This window comes from Harmonia axyridis, chromosome 6, assembly GCF_914767665.1.
Source record: "Harmonia axyridis chromosome 6, icHarAxyr1.1, whole genome shotgun sequence".
Classification (NCBI taxonomy): Eukaryota; Metazoa; Arthropoda; class Insecta; order Coleoptera; family Coccinellidae; genus Harmonia; species Harmonia axyridis.
In genome coordinates, this window is record NC_059506.1 from 24,039,866 (window position 1) to 24,060,349 (window position 20,484).

Below are 20,484 nucleotides of genomic sequence, written 5' to 3' on the forward strand. Positions count from 1 at the left end.
AATATATGTTAAGGTGGAACACCTACCCTGTATAATATCTTCTCCAGTAAGTAAACTTTTTTCGGAAATATAGATTTCAATTCATGTTTATGTATCAGGAAAATGTCTAGACAAGGATGTATTTCTAGAAAAATGAGGCCAATCGGTAGACGATGAAATGAACTACTGAGCAGAACATCCTTGAAAATTAAGTTTTATGAAGGCACTATAAACTTGCTCCGCTTGAGTCTTGACTTCAGTTCTCTTGCTAACTTCCAAGGCGATCCCTGAATAATCAGAATGAGGACAAACAAGAGTTCTTAAAATGGAAATGATTAAAGAAACTACTAGAACGATTGGCTGGCTATGTAGCTGTTTTATCAAGACGAAAATTACAGTTCAAACTTGATTACATATTCTATAATACTTATCAAACTTAATTCTAACTCTCTCATTTCGGGTGCCTATATGAAATACCAATAATTTCAATGTAATCATATTTTCAGAACCAAAGAAAATGCAAGAAGAAACTTCAAGAAATGCTGAATATTTCTGTGGTTACAGATAGGATCGGATTCTGGAGTTTCTGTATGTGAAGAATAATTATTTATTTTCGCAATATGTACATACAAAAGACCATTAGAAATTTCACCAAATTGTTACAGAAAAGCTGTTGAGGTCAAGTATTCACTTTATAGAAGCGTATTCATTTAATGATTTGGATGTTACTATTTGAATCTCTTTCAGTTTAGTATGTACTAATTAGGTCAATTGAAAAGTCCTCGGTCTGATGCACAGATGGCGGTGCTAGTATTAAATCCATATGATTTTTAGTTAGTACCAACCTTAAAACGATACATGTTAAAATTTGACAGCAGTCTGACCATAAGTTTCTAAGATATTGCGTAGTGAGTGTAGCTACTTTTGTTATGTGAAATGAGATGGAAAAAAATAAATTCGTATGCTGATGAAATATTGCTTTTTGAAAAGAAAAAATACAGTTGAAGCAAAATCTTGGCTGGATGAAGAGTTTCTGGAGTTTGCACCAGGAAAATCAACCATCATTGATTGGTATGCTAAGTTTAAACGTGGTGAAATGAGCACCGAAGACGGCAAACGCAGTGGACACCCAAAAGAGTGTCTTTATTGTGAAGATATCATCTGAACGTGTACATCATATCATTCACTAATATTTGTACATGAGAAAGCTGTGTGTGTGTTTGAAGCTGTTTAAGTGCAATAAACCTGTTTTTTTGCGTCGATATGTGACAATGGATGAAACATGGCTCCATAATTTCACTCCGGAGTCCAATCGACAGTCAGCTGAGAGTAATGTACACGATGAACCGAATCCAAAGGGTGGAAAAACACAACAGTCAGCTGGCAAGGTTATGGAACCAGTATTCTAGGATACGCAAGGTATAATATTCATTGATTACCTCCAAAAGGGCCAAACCATCAACAGCGATTATTATATAGCGTTATTGGATCGTTTAGAGGATGAAATCGTTCAAAACGGCCCCATTTGAAGAAAAAAGGTAGCGTTTCATCAAAACAATGCGCCGTATCACAAATCAATGGAAATAATGACAAAATTGCATGAATTGGGCGAATTGCTTCTGCATCCACCGTATTTCGACAGATCTGGCCCCCAGCGACTTTTTTCTATTCTCAGATTTCAAAAGAATGATCGCTGGAAAGAAATTCAGCGCCAATGAAGAAGTAATCGCTGAAACTGAGGCCTATTATGAAGCGAAAGACAAATCGTACTACAAAAATGGTATCGAAAAGTTGGAATATCACTATAATCGCTGTATCGTCCTCGAAGGCAACTATGTTGAATAATGAAATTTTGCCAAAAAAATGTGTTTTACTATGTTAGACCGGGGACTTTTCAATTGGCCTGTTACATACACAACCATAACTTTCGTCCTTCACAAAAAAAAATAAAAAATAAAAAAAATGTTAAATGGAGATTTTAATTGCATTCATCAAAAACATTAACGATCGAAGCATTCAGTTTCTTCAATGAAAAACTTTCACCTCAATGAATCTTGATGATTCACACGCTTTGTTGTCTCAAATAAAAAATGCTGAATAGCCTTCTACATTTTATACATACCTAGAATGCGTAAATAACAGTTTAACATGCGTCTCACATATCTCACTGTATCAATCGATAAAACTAATTCAACAGAAGAATGAATCACAATTGATGTAGGAATTCTCATCAACAGCAACCTCACATACTAGCGCCGAAGAATATTGCCGAAGAGGCTAAGGACACAGATCGAACTGAATCTCTCTAGGACTTCGGAGGGCTGAGATTTATAACACTCTATTCTTAGAACGTTCACCCACAAATACCCCAACACGCAACATTCATCCCTTGTAATATAGGGAGAATGCATCGTTTTCCTTTACAGCGCAATCTTCGAATTATAAATGTGCATTTTCAAGGAGACCCTTCTGGGTGTACCAGCAAGGACGGTAGAACCAATGCGTTCTGCATTTCAAGGTGCCTGATGGTTTTTAGGGGTGTTTATTTTTAGAGGGATGAAGGACGGTGGGAGAAATGGGGGTAGATAGTGAGAAGTGGGATGACTTAGAAATACAGTGCGCGTCAAAATTATGGAACAAATTCATTTCCTCAGAAGAAAAATATTTGGCAACACAATCCTGAAACAGGTCAATTTTTGTTTCACTTTTACCAAATTTTTATGCATTTTTGAAGGATTTTTGTTGCACCCTGTGCCATTCCCATCAACCCTCTGAATTTTTTGAATAGGGAAAGCGGGTCATGTGGTATCTTTTTTTCAGGCGTGCAGAAATTTTTAAGAAAAAATTTTTTTATTTGTAAAATTAGTTAGTTCGAAGAGGTTTTCAGTATGTGCACTTTGTCATGGCTCATTTACTTTGAGACAATGGTACCTGATGAAATTTGTCAGGTTGAGGGGGTTGACAGGGGTTGAAAGTTGTGTATAAACAAAACTGTAATGGTCAACTTTCATTTGGTGATACATTTCATCAGGTACCATAGCAATGGCGACGCTAGGAGAGGGGGCAGGGGGGGCCCGCGCCCCTCAAAATTCTGCTCCCCCGCCCCTAAAATTTGATATTCTTGGGCTGAAAGTTTAGCAGAACTATAATTTCAATTTACTCTGACCCCCCAAAAAAAAATCCGCCCCCCCCTTGACCACCCCTATTTTTGAAAGCTGGCGTCCCCACTTTACCATCGTCTCAAAGTAAATGAGCCATGACAAAGTGCACATACTGAAACTAACTAATTTTTGAAAAAAAAATAATTTTTTCTTGAAAATGTCCGCACGCCTGTAAAAAAGATTCAAAGACCTTGCCAAAAAAGTACTACATGACGCACTTTCCTTATTCAAAAAATTTAGAGGGTTGATGGGGACGGCACAGGGTGCAACAAAAATTCTTCAAGAATGCATAAAAATTTCTTGAAAGTGAAACAAAACTTGACCTGTTTCAGGATTTTGTTGCCAAATATTTTTCGTCTGAGAAAATGAATATGTTCCATAATTTTGACGCGCACTGTATACTGACGAAAATGTGCAAAAGATTTTGTTCAATTTTCTTCAACTACGAACAACAATAACAGTTGAGTACCTAGGTTCTTTCTAACTGCAAAATTTTCCTTCAACTGGTTCGTGAATATGGAACATTTGATTTTGAAAATACATTTTGGGATAGAATATTTATTTTCAAATTCAATGGCTCAACTCAATTTTTTTCCAAGAATGGTCAGTCTTTGACCTGAAAAGATTCTTTAAAAAGAAGATAGTTCCTTCATTATAACCATTACATTATATAAAATTACAAGCAATTTGAAGAACCCTACTCTTAGAAGTAACTCGAACGCTCATTAATGAATTGACCATTTTGAAATGTGAACATATTTTCTCGTATAATGCGCTGCTCTCGAGCAATTTATTCTTTGAAAATATCTGGGAAATTAAAAAAGACGCACAGAAATACATTTTTGCTACTTTGTCTCTTCTAAAAATTAAGAAATGAAGCACAGGATTTTTAATTTGTAATGATCGTTGAGGGAACTAGCCGACTCAATTTGAAAATGGAGGCACTTGAGTAAGATCACTCAACAATTTAAATCCCAGTATGTTCAACCGAACATACCCCTTTTGAAATATTGGTTATGGTTTAGGGTTTTTTTTCATAGTGTTCTGCTATGGTGTTCTTAGTTTGTCAATTTGGCAACGTTCAAAGTTGAACGTTCACAGATTAATACATTTAATTATAATTCATATTTTATTTATTCACATTAAAATGAATACCCAAAGTCATAACTCTACTATTAAATAAACAACGATATTGAATAGTTGGAAATGAAAATCAGAGCTAATATAGCTGGTTGTGAGCTGAATTGGTCATTATTATCGAAAATGTCATAGAAATCAAGAGAAGAATGTTCAATATTTATCGTCAACGAAATTGCGGTAACTCATTTATTGTAATATTGATTCTAAAATATTTCCCAAAATGAATAGAACAATAAGTGGTTTTATGTTATGGTGGTTTTCTGATGAAGTAGCTCATTTTCAAGATCGAAACGATATTATATGATTGGGAAAAAATGAGTATGCAGGTTTCCAGAGCCACATAGCTCATTGTGAAAATTTAAAACGGCTAAATCTTTTCACCTAGGCCGAATCGGAAAAATGGCAAGGAACAAAGTGTTTCGTTTTAACCTATAGGATCTACTGTTAAAATATATGTGCAAGTCAAAGACTCAGCCTGTGTAATTCAGAGAAAATTTCAATTTTCATTTATATCAATCCTACCTACCTACCTACTTTGCCGGAAACAAGTTTTAACTACCCTCGTATTTTTCCTTCTCATAACTGAATCTTGAAATACAGATCAACCTAAAGACGAAATACATTCTAATTTCTTTCAATAATTTTTCTACTGAATTTTCAACAAATATCACGCTCCTCAAACACTAAAACCGCAAACTTTATATTGTTTTGAACTTCCATACTGTCTTGAGTGACACATCCTTATCTCGAATGGGTCCAAGAAAATGATTGGCATTCAAGGCAGAATCCGATTGGATATCGAAGATATATATTCCCAGAAAGAATAACATGCCGGTATGATGGAACTGGCAGGAAAATTCAATAACCTCCATTCCATCTGACAGAGCAGTCTATTCACGTCTGCGGGGCTATGACTGGATGAATTCAAGACCATAGCTCAAGACGTTTTGGGATGAACATCGATGGATCCATTGGGGTGAATTTTTTTATCGAGAATCTTTTCATCCACTCTTTTTTTCAATGAACCCGAAATAGTTTTGAGGGAATTTATGATTTTTTCTTGCATTTTATTACAGTTGATTCAACGATTAATATACTTACTGAAAAAAAAAGCTGCAACACACAGAATGAGCTGTTTAAATTTCGAATTTTTTTTTGGTAAAACATGAATAGTATAGCAAGAAGTGAATGATTGAATTTGGAGAAAAAAATCGTGAAGGTCTTCATGTAAACAATTTTTGTTAAGTACTGTAGTCGTTTTTTGAAAAAAGAGTAGGCATCGGACGCCGAAGGGGCACAAATGAAGTTCAGGATCGACGTCTTAGACTTATGGACCTTAGAGACCAATTTGCGACAACACGATCTTTGGATGATGAGTGGTAAGGAGAACAAGGCCATCCTGTAAGTGTCTGAACAGTTTACCGCCGGATAAGGTCTTTTGGACTGCAGCGTTATCAACCTCATATTATGTTACCTCTGAAGGTTGAGCATCGCCGGCAACGATTACAGTGGTGCAGAGAACGTCAACATTGGAATGTGGAATGGCATCAGATCGTCTTTTCTGATGAATCTTGGATTCCCTTGGATTCACATGATGTTCGAAGAAGGGTTAGACGACGTCGGGGAGAAAGACGTGAACCTCAGTTTGATATTGAGCGTCATGTACACCGGACAGTAGGCGTTATGGTATGGGGTGCTATTGCACATGCAAGTAGGTCACCTTTAGTCTTTATTCGAGGTAACATGAAAGCGCTGCGTTACCTTCAAGAAATAGTAGAACTAGAGAATCCAATATTTCAGCAAGATAATGCCCGACCTCATGTTGCCAGAATTAGTTTAAACTTTTTCGAAACCATGTGAATCTTTAGCCATTGCCGCCGAGATCTCCCGATCTTTCACCCTTAGAGCATGTTTGGGACATGTAAAAAGCTTGGTAATTTACCCCAGCCCCCACGGACTTTAGTGGCTCTGAGACATGAAGTACAGGTAGCTTGGGAAAGTTTCTCTCAGGAAGAAGTAGACCTTATTGCATCAATGCCGAGGGGATTGCTAGATAATCGCGGTGGACATATACATCATTGACAAATTTATTGAAACAAAAAGTTGGAAACCTTTCGTTTTTTCTCCAAATTTCAATCATTTACTCCTCGCTATAGTATCTATGTATTACCAAAAAAAAATTAATTTAAACAGCTCCTCCTAGGTGTTGCAGTTTATTCGTCAGTAAGTATATAACAGAGATAATCATTAGTGTTATTCGATCTACAGAACAGATAGTTCTAGTTGATAGATCCACATAGCCTGTATTCTAATTCAATTTGTGAAAATTCTTAACCTTTTTTAGATTCGCAAAACGTTTGAGATACACTTATTCCGACCTTTTTGTGCATTCTACTCTTTTCTTCATATTTTCAAACAGGACGGAGCTTAATCTGTATCAGCCCTCAACCTATTAAGCGAAACAGAATTTCGAATGATGAAAATTAACATGCATAGGCCGGATTATCTGTTATCGAATTCTCTTTATGACTCAGAGACTCACTTTGTTACACAATTAATTTATTCATAATATGATTACGAGGCTTTTAACAATCAAATTCAGGAAAATTTCAATGTGGCGCTGACCTACAAAATTGCGTCGCCTCTGACGGTACAGTCCATGAGGTGTCGCATCAGTGCCTGCACCCTTCAACATAATGAATTTTCTGTTTCTGGAAGTCACATTTGATCACGACAGAGATGTTCCGACAGGAATTAATCTAAAAATACCATTTATCGATCGGAGCTATGACGTAATAACAGTTCACCGTCGGAATAGGAAATGATTATTTTCTGCAAACACTCCCCCCCTCCACTCTACACCCATGAGGACGAATTGTTACGCTGAAGTGCAGAGTGACGAAGAGGATAATTGTTAAGATGTTTCGAAAACTACAATTGATACTTGGGAAGTATGACGTCAATAGATACTCGCAAAATGGGAATAATACTCAGACGCTAAAGCTCTACAATCGTACGTAATTTATCAGTTTATCGCACGGTTTTCGTTTCAGAAGGAACCTATTTTTCGCACTAGTGGGATGACGTGAATATCGACTGATAAGAGAAGCAACAAACACGAGGTGAATATTGCAGCTAGGTATTGAAGTTACAGGGTGATTCACCGGGATGGCCTATTTGAAGTTTATGGAAAACTAATCATAATTTTGAGGTGAAAATTTGCACATTGGGGTTTGAGACAATGACCTTTCTCCCTAAAATATGTTCAGATCTCTACAACTTTCGGTTATACCGGAAACAGACTACTACTTCCTCATTTCAAATGGCAAACACAGTATCTTATTAGATAGCTTTCTTGATGACAATTTCGGCAATATGCCATACCTTGGATGAAAACTCGTTTATATGAATTTAACAGAAAAGCTGTTTTTTACATGATAATATACCATGCATTGGCTCCAGGAAGAACACCACCAGTGCTTTTTTGTGTTATCGTATTTTTTTATTAATTTTTGAAATTATGAGCATTGAAATACTAGTTTCCAGTGCTGGTTTAAGATCTTTTTGGGCCTTGGGCACAGAAGATTGACGGGCACCCATGGCGGCGTCGACACTGGTGGATCTTTTGGAATTTGTAACACATCAATAAAAAATTGTTCAAAATTGAAAAAAAATTAGTTAATGAAATTCCTATGAAAAAAAATGGAATTCTCATGAAAAAAAGGTGGCGTCGGGGGCTGACCTTTTTTAGAAAATTTCTTTGTTTTTTCGAAATTTTTTTTTTTTTTTTCTATTCTGCAAATACATATTATGCATTACATAGTATTATGAGACGGTTTGTGGCTTGGATCAAAAATGTACAGGGTATTTATAAGAAGATCATGAACTCAAATTCATCAAAACTCAAGATTTTCAAACTAGAACCTATATTTTTTATTATTTCAATCGATTCTACGTACAAAAATGGTGGGGGGTTACTCAAGTAAACCCTATATCTAAAATTCGATATTTCTGCTTCTTCTTCTTTTTCATCACCATGAATATTCAAATACGATATTTGGATAACTGAATTCGACATTTCAAGAATTGTAATGAATTAGTCGTACTTGAAAATAGTATTTGTTTATGGTTTTCTCAACAATCCCAACAAAAAATCAATTATAATTATTGAAATCTAAAATTTAGCTTTGAAACGTCGAATATTAGTTTCTTTCTTTGTTTTCCGGAAGTCACAGACCCCTCCACACCGTTGCAAATTGTTGTTTTCCTCATTTAAGGTTCTTCCTCGATAACTATTTAAGTATTCATTTTTGGTATAGGGTTTGCTGAAGTAAACTCCACTATGTTGAATTGATTGAAATATTAAAAAATTTAGGTTCTAATTTGAAAATATTGAGTTTTGATGAATTTGAGTTGTCCAAGTTCATGATCTTCTTATAAAAACCCTGTACATTTTTGGTCCACAAACAGTCTCATTATACTACGAATTTTCAGAATCGAAAAAGAAAAAAAAAATTCGAGAAGAGCTTTTTCTGCCGAAAAATTTAAAAAAATCTGAGACCTCAATGCCACCATTTTTTTCATGAGAATCCCATCAACTTTTTTTTTTTACCCAAGGTATGGCATATTGCCGAAATTGTGGTCAAGAAATCTAGCTAATGATGCAATAATACACTGGATGTGCCATTTGTATATATCTGAGAATATTTTAGAGGTAAAGATCATTGTATCCCCAATATGCAAATTTTTGTTCGAGGAAAAGAATTAACCCTGTCTGAAATTTTCTAGTATACCTCTTGAAATGTAATGAATTCAATAGAGCTTTTCTTTGTAATGAAGGAGCTTTTTGCAAAAGATTCTGTAGAAATATCAATGCTATACTGCCCTGATTCTCTTTTCTCTGGCATACTATCTATAAATTTTCAAAGCAGAAAACCAAGTACATAAATAAACAACAACAAAGTAAAAAAAATATTTCTCGAAGATTTAACAACATACAAATATGAAATTCAAAACATGTATTGATATGACATTTTTCACCTAAAAGTCCTAGCACTTATAGTTTAGGAGATTGTTAACTGCTTAACTCAATAATTTGAGATATTTCACGAGAAAATAATTATCTGAAATGGCTGATGAACAGTTTGATGTAATTAAAACATATTGAATGAATATGAACTATTTCCTTGACTCGAAGTTTTATATTATGTAGTTATTTTGAAATGGTAGTGGAATTTTTATTGTTTAAATACTTTCAAAGCATTTTAAATATTTTATTCTTTTATTTTGCCTTTCAAACAGGCTGAATACGGCATAAAAATCTGGGTGGAAGCTATTATTTTGTTTCCTCTCCACATGAAGATGTTGATTGCATTTCAAAAAAATGAAACCAACAACTGAGAAAAAAATGATAGCTGATTCAATTCAGTCAAAAATCCACGAAACTCTCTCTAGAAAAAAAAAACATCAAATAAAACACAGTACTTACTTCTCTTGATTTTGCAGTTATTCAATTTGCACATACTAAACGACGTGCCCATGTGTCGCAACGCGCCCCCTTTACGATTCCGGCGCGACGCTGGAAGGCCTACCGCAGTGGGGGCCGGCCTGGGGCACAGCCCCACATCGCGCCACCACTGTTTTATGGTCACTGCTACGTCCGAAATTTTTCCAATTATCGAAGCTTTCGGTTCGAACGTTATCTCAGTTGTCCAAGCCCAATGCGACTTGATTTTATGACTAGGTATCTTCAGAATGTGGTATCTCTTCCTGATCTTGTGCCGGGCACCTTTTGTAGTAGCCGTTTTTGGGCCTTTAGTGCTCTCTCCTTGGACAAGCCCGGATCTGAGTTTCCATGTGACGAATTCCCGAATTTGGAGTTCTCCAGGGCTATGTTCGTGGGCCGATTAACTTCCCTTCTGCCAACGTAGCTCTTTATAGGAAATGTAAATCGTTAAATTTGTCACTGAAAGGTCCCGATACACTGTTCTACTCTTTATCATATCTATCTGGCACTTGCTTTCCAATAAAAGCAGCAAATCTGAAGAAGAAAATGGTATTATAAGCGACATGATTATGGACTAGTTTTGTGAATCAGTGGAGCTGAACGGCGATTATTTTATCTGGTTCATTGTCTAGACTAGACGGTACCGTCATTTCGTGGTGGAATGAATGCTCAGATTGCCGCCTAATGAATGAAACTTTTTGAATGTATATTTGTGTTATCAGTTCAGCTCCAATAATTAGGAAATGCTTGCAATTCACTGGAGTTGGATCGAATAAAATATCTCAGGTTTCACATATACCTTTATCATTTTGTCATATATTCTCAGTTTGTAGAATTCATTGAAATAATTGATGAGAACACTTGGCAATAGATTATCCCAATGAAAGTTATTCTCAAAATACCAAACAGGCATTCAGAATACAATGAAGATCAATAATTGGTTCTTCTTTTAACTTCAATTTCAAATCAATGTTACATTAATGAAATGTTCACAAGCGTTGATGTCAGTTGACCTGGATCTGTGCATGAAGTCGGAAAAATTGTCAAGAGATGTTATGGATACTAAACCCAAAATAGAACTAGTAGGGGATGATCAATACGGTTTGGAGCAATTGAAATGATGATGGAACAAAGAGGAAACTTATCAAGCTACTTTTTTTTTAAAAGGAAGGGTGATCATAGAAATGTGTTTTGGCCAGCTGAAACGGAAATATTCAATATTGCAGAAGGATTTGCTCGCAAGTGAAAGGTGATCATTATTATTATGGATTGAAGGATATGCTTTTACTACCTTTTACTAGAAGCAAATACCTATAATCCCACCTTTTTCATTTGAGCAAATCCTTATTTTTATTAATATGGCTCAATATATCGATTGTAATATAACACCCAGAAGGAGCTGTTTAAATTTCAATTTTTTTAGTGGTAAAACATAAATAGTACAGCGAGGAGTAAATGATTGAAATTCAGAAAAAATAAACGAGGGATTTACAATTTTTTTTTTGATGAATTTGTTAATAATGTGTTTGACCACCACAATGATCTATACACTTCCCAAGACGTCTCGGCATTGATGCAATAAGATGATCTATTTCTTCTTGAGGGATACTACCACAAGCTACTTGTACTTCATGTCTCAGAGCCGCCAAAGTCCGTGGAGGCTGGGGTAAATATCCAAGCCTTCTACCCTTGTTGTCTCAAACATGCTCTATGGGCAAAAGATCGGGAGACCTAGGCGGCCATTGCAAAATATTCCCATGGGTCGCTTAAAAAAAGTTCAAACTAACTCTGGCAACATGAGGTCGGGCATTATCTTGCAGAAATATTGGATTCTCGAGCCGGTTAAGGTAAGGGAGAACATATGACTCCTTCATTTCTTGAAGGTAACGCAGCGCTGTCATGTTACCTCGAATAAAGACTAAAGGTGTCCTACTTGCATGTGCAATAGCACCCCATACCATAGCGCCTACTGTCCGGTGTACATGACGTTCAACATCAAACTGAGGTTTACGTCTGTCTCCCCGACGTCATCCAACCCTTCTTAGGCCATCATGTGCACCCAAGGAGAATCGGGATTCACCAGAAAAAACAACCTGATTTCATTCCATATTCCAATGTTGACGTTCTCTGCACCACTGTAATCGTTGCCGGCGAAGCTCAACTGTCAGATGTAACACAAGATGGGATCGATATGCTGCAGTCCAAAAAACCTCATCATCACTCATCAGCCAAAGTTCGAGTTGTCGCAAATCGGTCTCTAATGGCCAGACGTCTTAGACGTCGATCCTGAACTTCATTTGTGTCCCTTCGACGTCCGGTGCCTACTTTTCTTCGATTTTGGGCATTATCAAACCACGCTTGACAACATCTCATAACAGTAGTTGGATTTTTGTTCGTGCGGTTAGCGAAATCTTGAAATGACAACCCCGCCTCCCGTAGACCAATAATTCGACCTCTTTCGAATTCCGCGTACACGTGCTCTAGGCATTTTAACAACTAAACATCGACTTTGTTTCTCTTCGAACAGCTGGATTGTTGAAAAATTCAAAGAACGACTACAATATTTAAGTAACAAAAATTGTTTCTCAAATTCAATCATTTACTCATTGCTATATTATCTATGTTTTACCAAAAAAAAAATTAAAATTTAAACAGCTCCTCCTCGGTGTTGCGGTTTCTTTGTCAGTTAGTACATCAGTGAAGGAACCTTTCTTGAAGAAGCCAAGCAACAGGAATAAAGAAGAATTGCATCATATAGGATGGACATGCCTTTTGAAGTTATGAACGAAACATGAGGTGAAATATCTGAAAAGACTACTTACTCAAAATCCCTTCAAAATAAGAACAATAAGTACATACTATATGTATAACTTGTTCTTATTTTGAAGGGGTTTTACTCACATTCAGGGAAATAATCAAAAAGAGAATTACAAGAAAATTCATCAGTATTATGTAGTCTCCTACTTTGGAGTGTCCACAAGGTGATTTATAGCAGAGGGTCCATTTTCCGCTTATCCGGGAAGAAAAACAATCCCGCATTCATCATTCAGTTCGGGCATAATGAACGTAACGACAAAAGAAAAAGGAATATACGGTTCGATGCGCTTTTCAGTTGGGCTTTCTCATTTTCGCCAGTGATAAATGATCACAATTTGTCTCCAGTCTCTTTGGTACCGATTAGAAGGAATCTGTGGCTTCATGGTGTGTATTATGAAAAATTATCGATTTTCTGAGGGGTAATAATCTTGAACTTGTTTCTTTTGTGTTGTATTTCCTTCATTGGAACGTAATGATTGAGCAGTTCAATGTTTATATGTATATCCAGAATTGAAATATTTCTGCGTGACTTTCTCCAGATTGAGTGTATATTTGACTTTGTTGAATATGCTGAAGTTTTTGGTATTTCTTTATCTTGACCTTCAGTGACGATTGCATAGGTCGATTTTTTTGAGAATCCTTAATTTATTGACTTTTTCCTTGCCATCTGAGATGTTTTGTTCTCCAAGTGATCTTGAAGTACTTCGCAACTCTTGAGGTATTTGAATGTATGTATGTATGTAAATATTTTGAATTTTTCCATGTTTAAAAGGACAACTATTTGAAATATTATAGATATTTCCATTGAGAATTCAGGACAGCCTAGAACTACTAAAGGTTCAAAGGATTCCAAGGCATCTGGGTAGCCCTTTGACTTATTAAACCAGTAGCAATTGATAATGAATACCACCCTGCTCTAAATATTCTATTTCTAATTACTATGTCAATGCTTTGGAATCCGACTCTCATAAGAAATTTAGAGCTAGTCCGAATTTGGAGAATCGGTTGAGATCTGTGAAGGTTACTTTATCCTATTGGCACTTCAATCGTAGAACATTTAACAAGCAACGAATATCTGGACGGTCCTATGTTCAATATTGGGCTTGAACTCTTGACTTTTGGAGTATGGGTTCCTAATCACAGGACCAATAATTTACCGATGACGTGTGTAAGGTGTCAAATTGGTTTGTGCATTTACTTCTGGTATCATATGTGATTTTTTAGATTTAATTAAGGAGTTTCGTTTCACTGCGACCTAATGGTCTATCGTGCCCCCATCAGAGCTATTCTCTCCAAAACGTGATCTACAGCTCGCCTTTCAGTTCCGGAGTTCTAATGTACTCCAATATCTGGGATGGCTTTAAGGAGGCCAATTCCTCACTTCTATAAGTTTCGCCAAGGCAGGTTTTGCGTTGGCTAGCGATGGCGAGGCATTCCGTCACTAGGTGATCCGGAGTATCTTCCTCCTCCCCACAGAATCTGCACTCGTAGTTTTCTGTTAGACCCATTCTCATGAGGTGTTTCCTAAGGCAGCAATGTCCTGTGAGGAATCCAGTGTACAGGTGTAGCATATTCTTAATAAGCTCCAGATACTTCTTGGATCTTGTAGATTCTAAGTTTCGAAGAAACTTTTTGGAGTGATCCAAACCAGGAATATTCCGCCAGAGTTTTTCTCTTTGGGTTACCTCCTTTTCCTGAAACTCTTTCTTGATCTGCTTTGTTTAACAATAGGTTCGGAATTGTTATAAAAGATATATCATAAATACAGGAATTATAAATTGTTTTCCAATAAGAGATTTCATTTTGAATACTCTGCTTCGACTTTGAAGCTGTCATATTTTGCTATTTGACAAGTAAAAACTACGCCATTACTAAAAATCGAACGATACATGTTTCAATAACGAATTGAAATTGTTGAAATTCACTACAAAAATGGTGAAAATTTTGCAGTTACAACTCGTAAAACTAAAACACTTTAAAGTAGTCGTGTCCAACCATCTCTGCTGCCAATATTGAAACTGGTGGAAAAATTTGAGCTTTTGGGACGAGTTAGTTATTTATCGAAGAGGTGATCACAATTGGCCAACGAGATCTTATGATTTAACACCTTTAGACTCTTTTCTTTAGGGCTTCGTCAGAGATATACACTATGTCAATGCTCCACAATCGATTGAAGACCACAAAATGGAATTCGTGAAGTTATCGAGGACATATGCAAATGTGGGATCCGAATTCTTAACCAACCCACACGAATGATACGCTACTGACTTGACGATACGTAAACTACGCGATCAATCCTAAAACGGTGGACCATGCAGTTTTATCGATATAGGGAGACGTAAGTGGAAGAGGTACTTGAGACTTAAGACTGAGACTGGAGCACGATACAAGGGGACGAGGGTGATATTCGACGTTAGAGATTAGACGGAAAAGGTTAAAGAATTCGACGTGATAGACGCATATGATTCGACGTAAAATATATTAGATGCAGCTAGTTAGATAATTTGACAATTAGACGATTAACAATTAGACGGAATAAAATAGCTTCGATAGTTCGATAGACGAAAGTTCAGTGGCTGTACATTCAATTGAAGTTGAATTGTACATAGTGTAAACAAACTATAGTTAAGTTCCGGCGGCCTTTTTATATAAACCCCTAGACAACGATATAAAAACCCTACACAAACGTACGAATTGGTTATAGAAAAATTCAAGAAAAAAAAATACCGCAGCAACTGTGGCGGCCATTTGGCTGATATCGTTTCCTATCGTTAATGGTATAACTTCTCTTTACAATGTTATCTCGTATCCATTGATTTATCTCTATATATACTCGTTGTTTTAATATCAAAACCCTACACAAATTTACGAATTGGTTATAGAAAAATTCAAGAAAAAAAAATACCGCAGCAACTGTGGCGGCCATTTGGCTGATATCGTTTCCTATCGTTAATGGTATAACTTCTCTTTACAATGTTATGTCCTATCCATTGATTTATCTCTATATATACTCGTTGTTTTAATATCAAAAGGAACCCTGTCATTGAAAAACCCTTGGAAAAACCCTATTTAATTAGTTGATCGTTCAATGACTGCAGGAAAAACACTAATTATTCTAATTTTCAAGGACGCAAATAAGATCTGGAACGTAGTTGGAGGTGGGATTCCAACTCGAATTCGACTGCCAAGAAAATACGAAAACATTGTAGCGCCTTTCAGTAAACCATTAGTGGATCAAACGAAGCTTGACGTTAGGCGCCTAAGCAGACACAAATTGCGGAAAAATAAATAAAACGTACAACGAACGTGTTAAAAAAAGCAGAAGGTATATTTAAACTGAGGTCCCTGTTGGGAAAATCAGGTGCTGTATAATCGAAGTCGACGTTTGTTCCCATTTTGAAAGGAACAATTAATTCTACGACGGAATCAACTCGGAAGTGAATTCAGATGTTCACTCGTAAGGATTTTTAAGTACAAATATACTATCTACACGAAAATATTTGGTTAGAATCAAGAAAGAAAATTACGTATAAACCGATGTCTATGATCTATGATTCGTTGGATATATTTTTGTTCCCAATAGCAGAATTAAAATGGGAACATCTGAGAAATCCACGAAAAATATTTGAAGATTGAAAAATAAAGAAGTAACTACGACTTTTCACGAAACTAGAGAATTTAAAAATAGGTATGGAACTGGGAGAAATCTACTTTAGAGCGAACTCTACAGGAGAACGTGTTTACACGTTTTTTTTAGAGCTTATCATTATCCAACACAACAATCACAATAAAATCAAAACAGAGGGTATTTATTTGTTGCCATTGTTGGCCTATATGATTTTGATAAGCTCTAAAAAAAACAAAACTGGTATATCGCTACTCACCTTTCCTGTGGTTAACTCTTAACCTAGATTTTAGAACTATTATCACCTAATCTGGTCCCGTATTATTATCAGACAGTAGAAGTCAAATTAGGTAATTTTTGAAGGTTATTCGACTTTAAATATCGATGTCAAGGAGCTGAATATAGGTTGACGTCAGTATGACATACATTATACTGGGATTAACATTATTCCAGAAAGTTTGTTCTACATTAATTAAGACAGATGATAAGACGGCAGAATTGATTATGAGTTTGGAAGTTAGAGAATCTTAATACTTTCGGTATTGGACGAAAAAAATGGTGTAAATTTGTTACAAATCCCGATGTTCTTATTAAAATCATTGCAATTATTAGAGAAACCCTTTATAAATCTTTGATCTGATACTTTTGGTTATTTTATCCCCTGGTATCAAATTTGTGATTATTACATACTGTTTATATTTTTTAAATGAAAATCGTCAAACGAACAAATCTACTGAAGTCTATTCTCACAATATACTAAGATGATTTTATTATTCATTTGGGCGATACAACAAATTTATTTGAATTAATATTTGATGTAGTTCACTGAGATAGTATTGTGGTTCACTAGCTATGATATGAATCATTCAGGATTGATATTGCACAAAAAAATTTTGATTGCAAATTTTTTTTATTAGTCTTCTTTGCTGATTCTTATTTTGTCGTGTATCAGTTATTCTCATAATTTTTTCCAATAGATCATGAAAACCATACATTTTTGACCCGAATTGATACACCCCTAACTTTGGTAAAAACGAAAACACCAAAGAATAACATGCAAACTTTTCATTGCTAAAAAGCAACGAACCACTAAAAAACTTTCCTCTGCATGGTACTTAACAAAAACAAATTTATGAACCTTGCTCATTTTACAACAAATAAAAACTCTATTTCATAAGGATTGTATGGTACAACGTTCATCGGAATTTTGCAGCTGAAATTTGTAGAAATAATCGTTTTTTCTTTCGAAATAGGCTTCGAGCTCGGGAACCACTTTTTCATTATGGCGAAATTTAATGTCAACATACCACCTTTCCACAATTGTTGTCAATGTAGCTCAGTAAATAACACTTATCTCACAATTGCTTTTATCGTACAGTATTTTTCCCATCAGAAAAGTGTTTTATTAATACACGAAACTAGTTTTTATCTATTTTGCGAAAAACAAATGTAGCGTCACTTAACCTTCAATAATTGGCCCAGAACATTTCTGTGGTATAGGTAAATGTACCTACAAGAAAGAGTTTCAGTAGAAGGAAAAAACCGAAAGAGAAACAATCTCGTGGAATCTTCCTGGATGGGATAATCACAAAAAGTTTGTTGGAAACCTTGATACCGCAAGATCTAAGAGCTATCTGGATCTTAGTAAAAATATGCTACACCTCCTCACTGGATTCCTTATAGGGCATTGCCACCTGCGGAAGCACCTCATGACCACAGAATGACCCTCGAAGAACACGATGAGTGGAGATTCTGCAGGGAGGAGGAAGAAACTCCAGATCTCCTACCTTGCCATCGCAAGCCAACGCAAAAAAATGATTCGAACAACTGAGGAAGTCACCTCATTGAAGTAACTCCAGATACTGGAATTCATTAAAACTCTGGATGGTGAAAATAGCTCAGATGGGGGCTCGATAGGCCATAAGGTACAAAGAAAATCCCCTTAAATGTGAATCTAACCTTCAATATCTCGATGCAGGTTTAACTATATGTTCCAGAATTCCGACACTCAACTTTTGAAACTTGGTACCAATGAGAAAAAAGTGGTATAGCTGGCACTGGCAGTGCCATTTGGGCGCCAGGCCCAGGAATTATTGAGTGACGTGTTAAGTTTGCCATAAGAAAACTAGCCGTTACTTTGGTATTTCACCAGTATAAAACAATCTAGTGAAATACTAAATTCAAAGGTCTTGTGATATAACGTATGATAATTCGATTGAGAAAGAGATGATTCTCACTCACTGCAGATATAGCTTCAACCTCATTTCTGAATCTCGTTTGACAATCTAAATGCACCAACATATCGGCTAACGTTCTCGAAACCACTACTCGAACTATGGAAAAACTATACCGAATACAAACCATATTAAAATTCATCGAATTTCCTGTTTTGAATTGATATTACGTATATTGGCCTTAAACTCATAATCGACATTGACATTGGAATTATTCCAGTGAAAATGAAAATATTTACTGCTATTTCCGCCGTGAAAATAGATATCGAGGAATGTTGAGGTAGTTGCAGATATATATCTAAGTAACGGTTGGGTTTATTTATTGATATCCGAGTTATTTTAGTTTACTCATTTTTGGATTTCACGTGGTTTTGGAACGTAGAGAAAAGCTCTAAGAATCTATAGTTAGGCTATTGGGAGTGCCCCTTCGAATGGATTTTTAGAGTGAAATCCCAATCATATTGAGGTTTCTTATTGTTGTTTATGCTGATATTGGTTATTTTGAGAACAAAAATAACTGATAAACTGAGGAGAGTTGTAAACGTCAAAGGCGCCAGTCTAAATATTATATAAATTCTTGGATAAAGAAAGCTGTGCATTTTTCCGATAACTCATATCTAGATGCTTGCAAAAAACCTTCGATGTAACGATCGGCTCTGTTAAATATTTTTTCTCTAATTGACAGCGAATATTAATTTTGCAGACACATACCAGTCAGGGCAGTTTTATTTTTCCTGCATAGGCAGCAAAATGATTATTCTCAATAGGAAGAGAACATTTCATTTTCAAGTTGTAAAACTGTAATTATTATGGCCATGTACATTTCTAGAGCAACTATTCCAACAATTGCGATTTCTATCAAATTTTGTTTTAATTTATCAGAACGAAGAAAATAAAAAGATTGTGGGATTTACAATAATTTGCAAATAGAATATCCTACATTTATCATTATAAACGATTGGAGAAAAAATGATTAGTTCAGCAAAGCTCAGCAGCAAAGTAGATTGACTACCTTAGCTGGGGAAGGAACTAAACTATCAGCCAAGGAAGTCAATTTACTACTTTGCTGAATTTACTACTTCGCTGCCTAGTAAAACAAATAACTATTCGGTACTGAATTCAATTGTATTTTTATACTGAAATCAACGACCTGATCTGTTGACTAAAATGTTGAGAAACCAGTAATAAAATTTTCTATTTCGGATAATTTTCCAATTTTATTTTATACCTTAATCGAAGACATTTCTGTCCAAATTTAAATAATCGATAAGCAGAACTTAAAAATACTTAAGAAGAGTATTTCCTGTGAACTATGACTCCTACGACTCGAAGAAGCGTCGAGAGAATCACTTCTAAGATTGTCAACTATTGCAAATGAAGATCGTTAAATTATTTTGTTTACGTCACTTTCACCGTAATGGTTGTAGTAATGAATAAATCCTTCAGCGATGGCAACAAATGCATACGATCCCACGCTAAGTTTTGAAAATTGATGACCAACTTTGCTCATCGATTTGTTGTTCTGTCCTCGTTATTTTCATTCGAGAATATACATTTTTCGCGTCATTATCGATGAAAAAGTATTTCTTTTATTCCTCCAATAAAAAGGAAGATCCTTCAAATGAAGATGATCATGGTTCCAAAAAAAAACAAACATTAGTAAAAACTGATCAGACTGTTAGTCGAAGGGTATGTCTTTGATTTTCGATCTTATATACAATCCATCATAAATTCCAATTCGATATTTTGTTGTCATGATCCTTTCGATACCAATAATTCGATCCATAAAAATTGGCAGCAATATGTAAAATGACAATTTCAGAATTCACGTAATGATTATCATCGCGTCACCAGAATCGTGTGAAATTCAAGAAGAAAATTAAAAAAAAATTATCCAATATTTCCGTGACCACAAAACCGACGAAGATAAGATTACTCACAACAATGACATAATGATAAATCACAACTTTTTACAGGTTTTTCCTGAATTGGAGGTACAGACGAAAACGAGTGATTCTTTGG

General features: G+C 35.6%; 1 protein-coding gene across 3 annotated transcripts in view; it reads right to left on the minus strand.

The window, feature by feature from the left end:
- Positions 1-20,484, minus strand: part of LOC123682920 (dual 3',5'-cyclic-AMP and -GMP phosphodiesterase 11) — a 300,891-nt gene that overhangs the window by 106,029 nt on the left and 174,378 nt on the right. Inside the window, exon 2 of one of the 3 annotated variants that reach the window (XM_045621748.1) lies at positions 9,769-10,320. The exons of the other annotated variants lie outside the window; for them this stretch is intronic. Within the exon in view, the coding sequence (XP_045477704.1) occupies positions 9,769-9,820 (52 nt within the window). The 5' untranslated portion in view covers positions 9,821-10,320. The remainder of the gene's footprint in view (positions 1-9,768; positions 10,321-20,484) is intronic. 3 annotated transcript variants of the gene reach the window in all.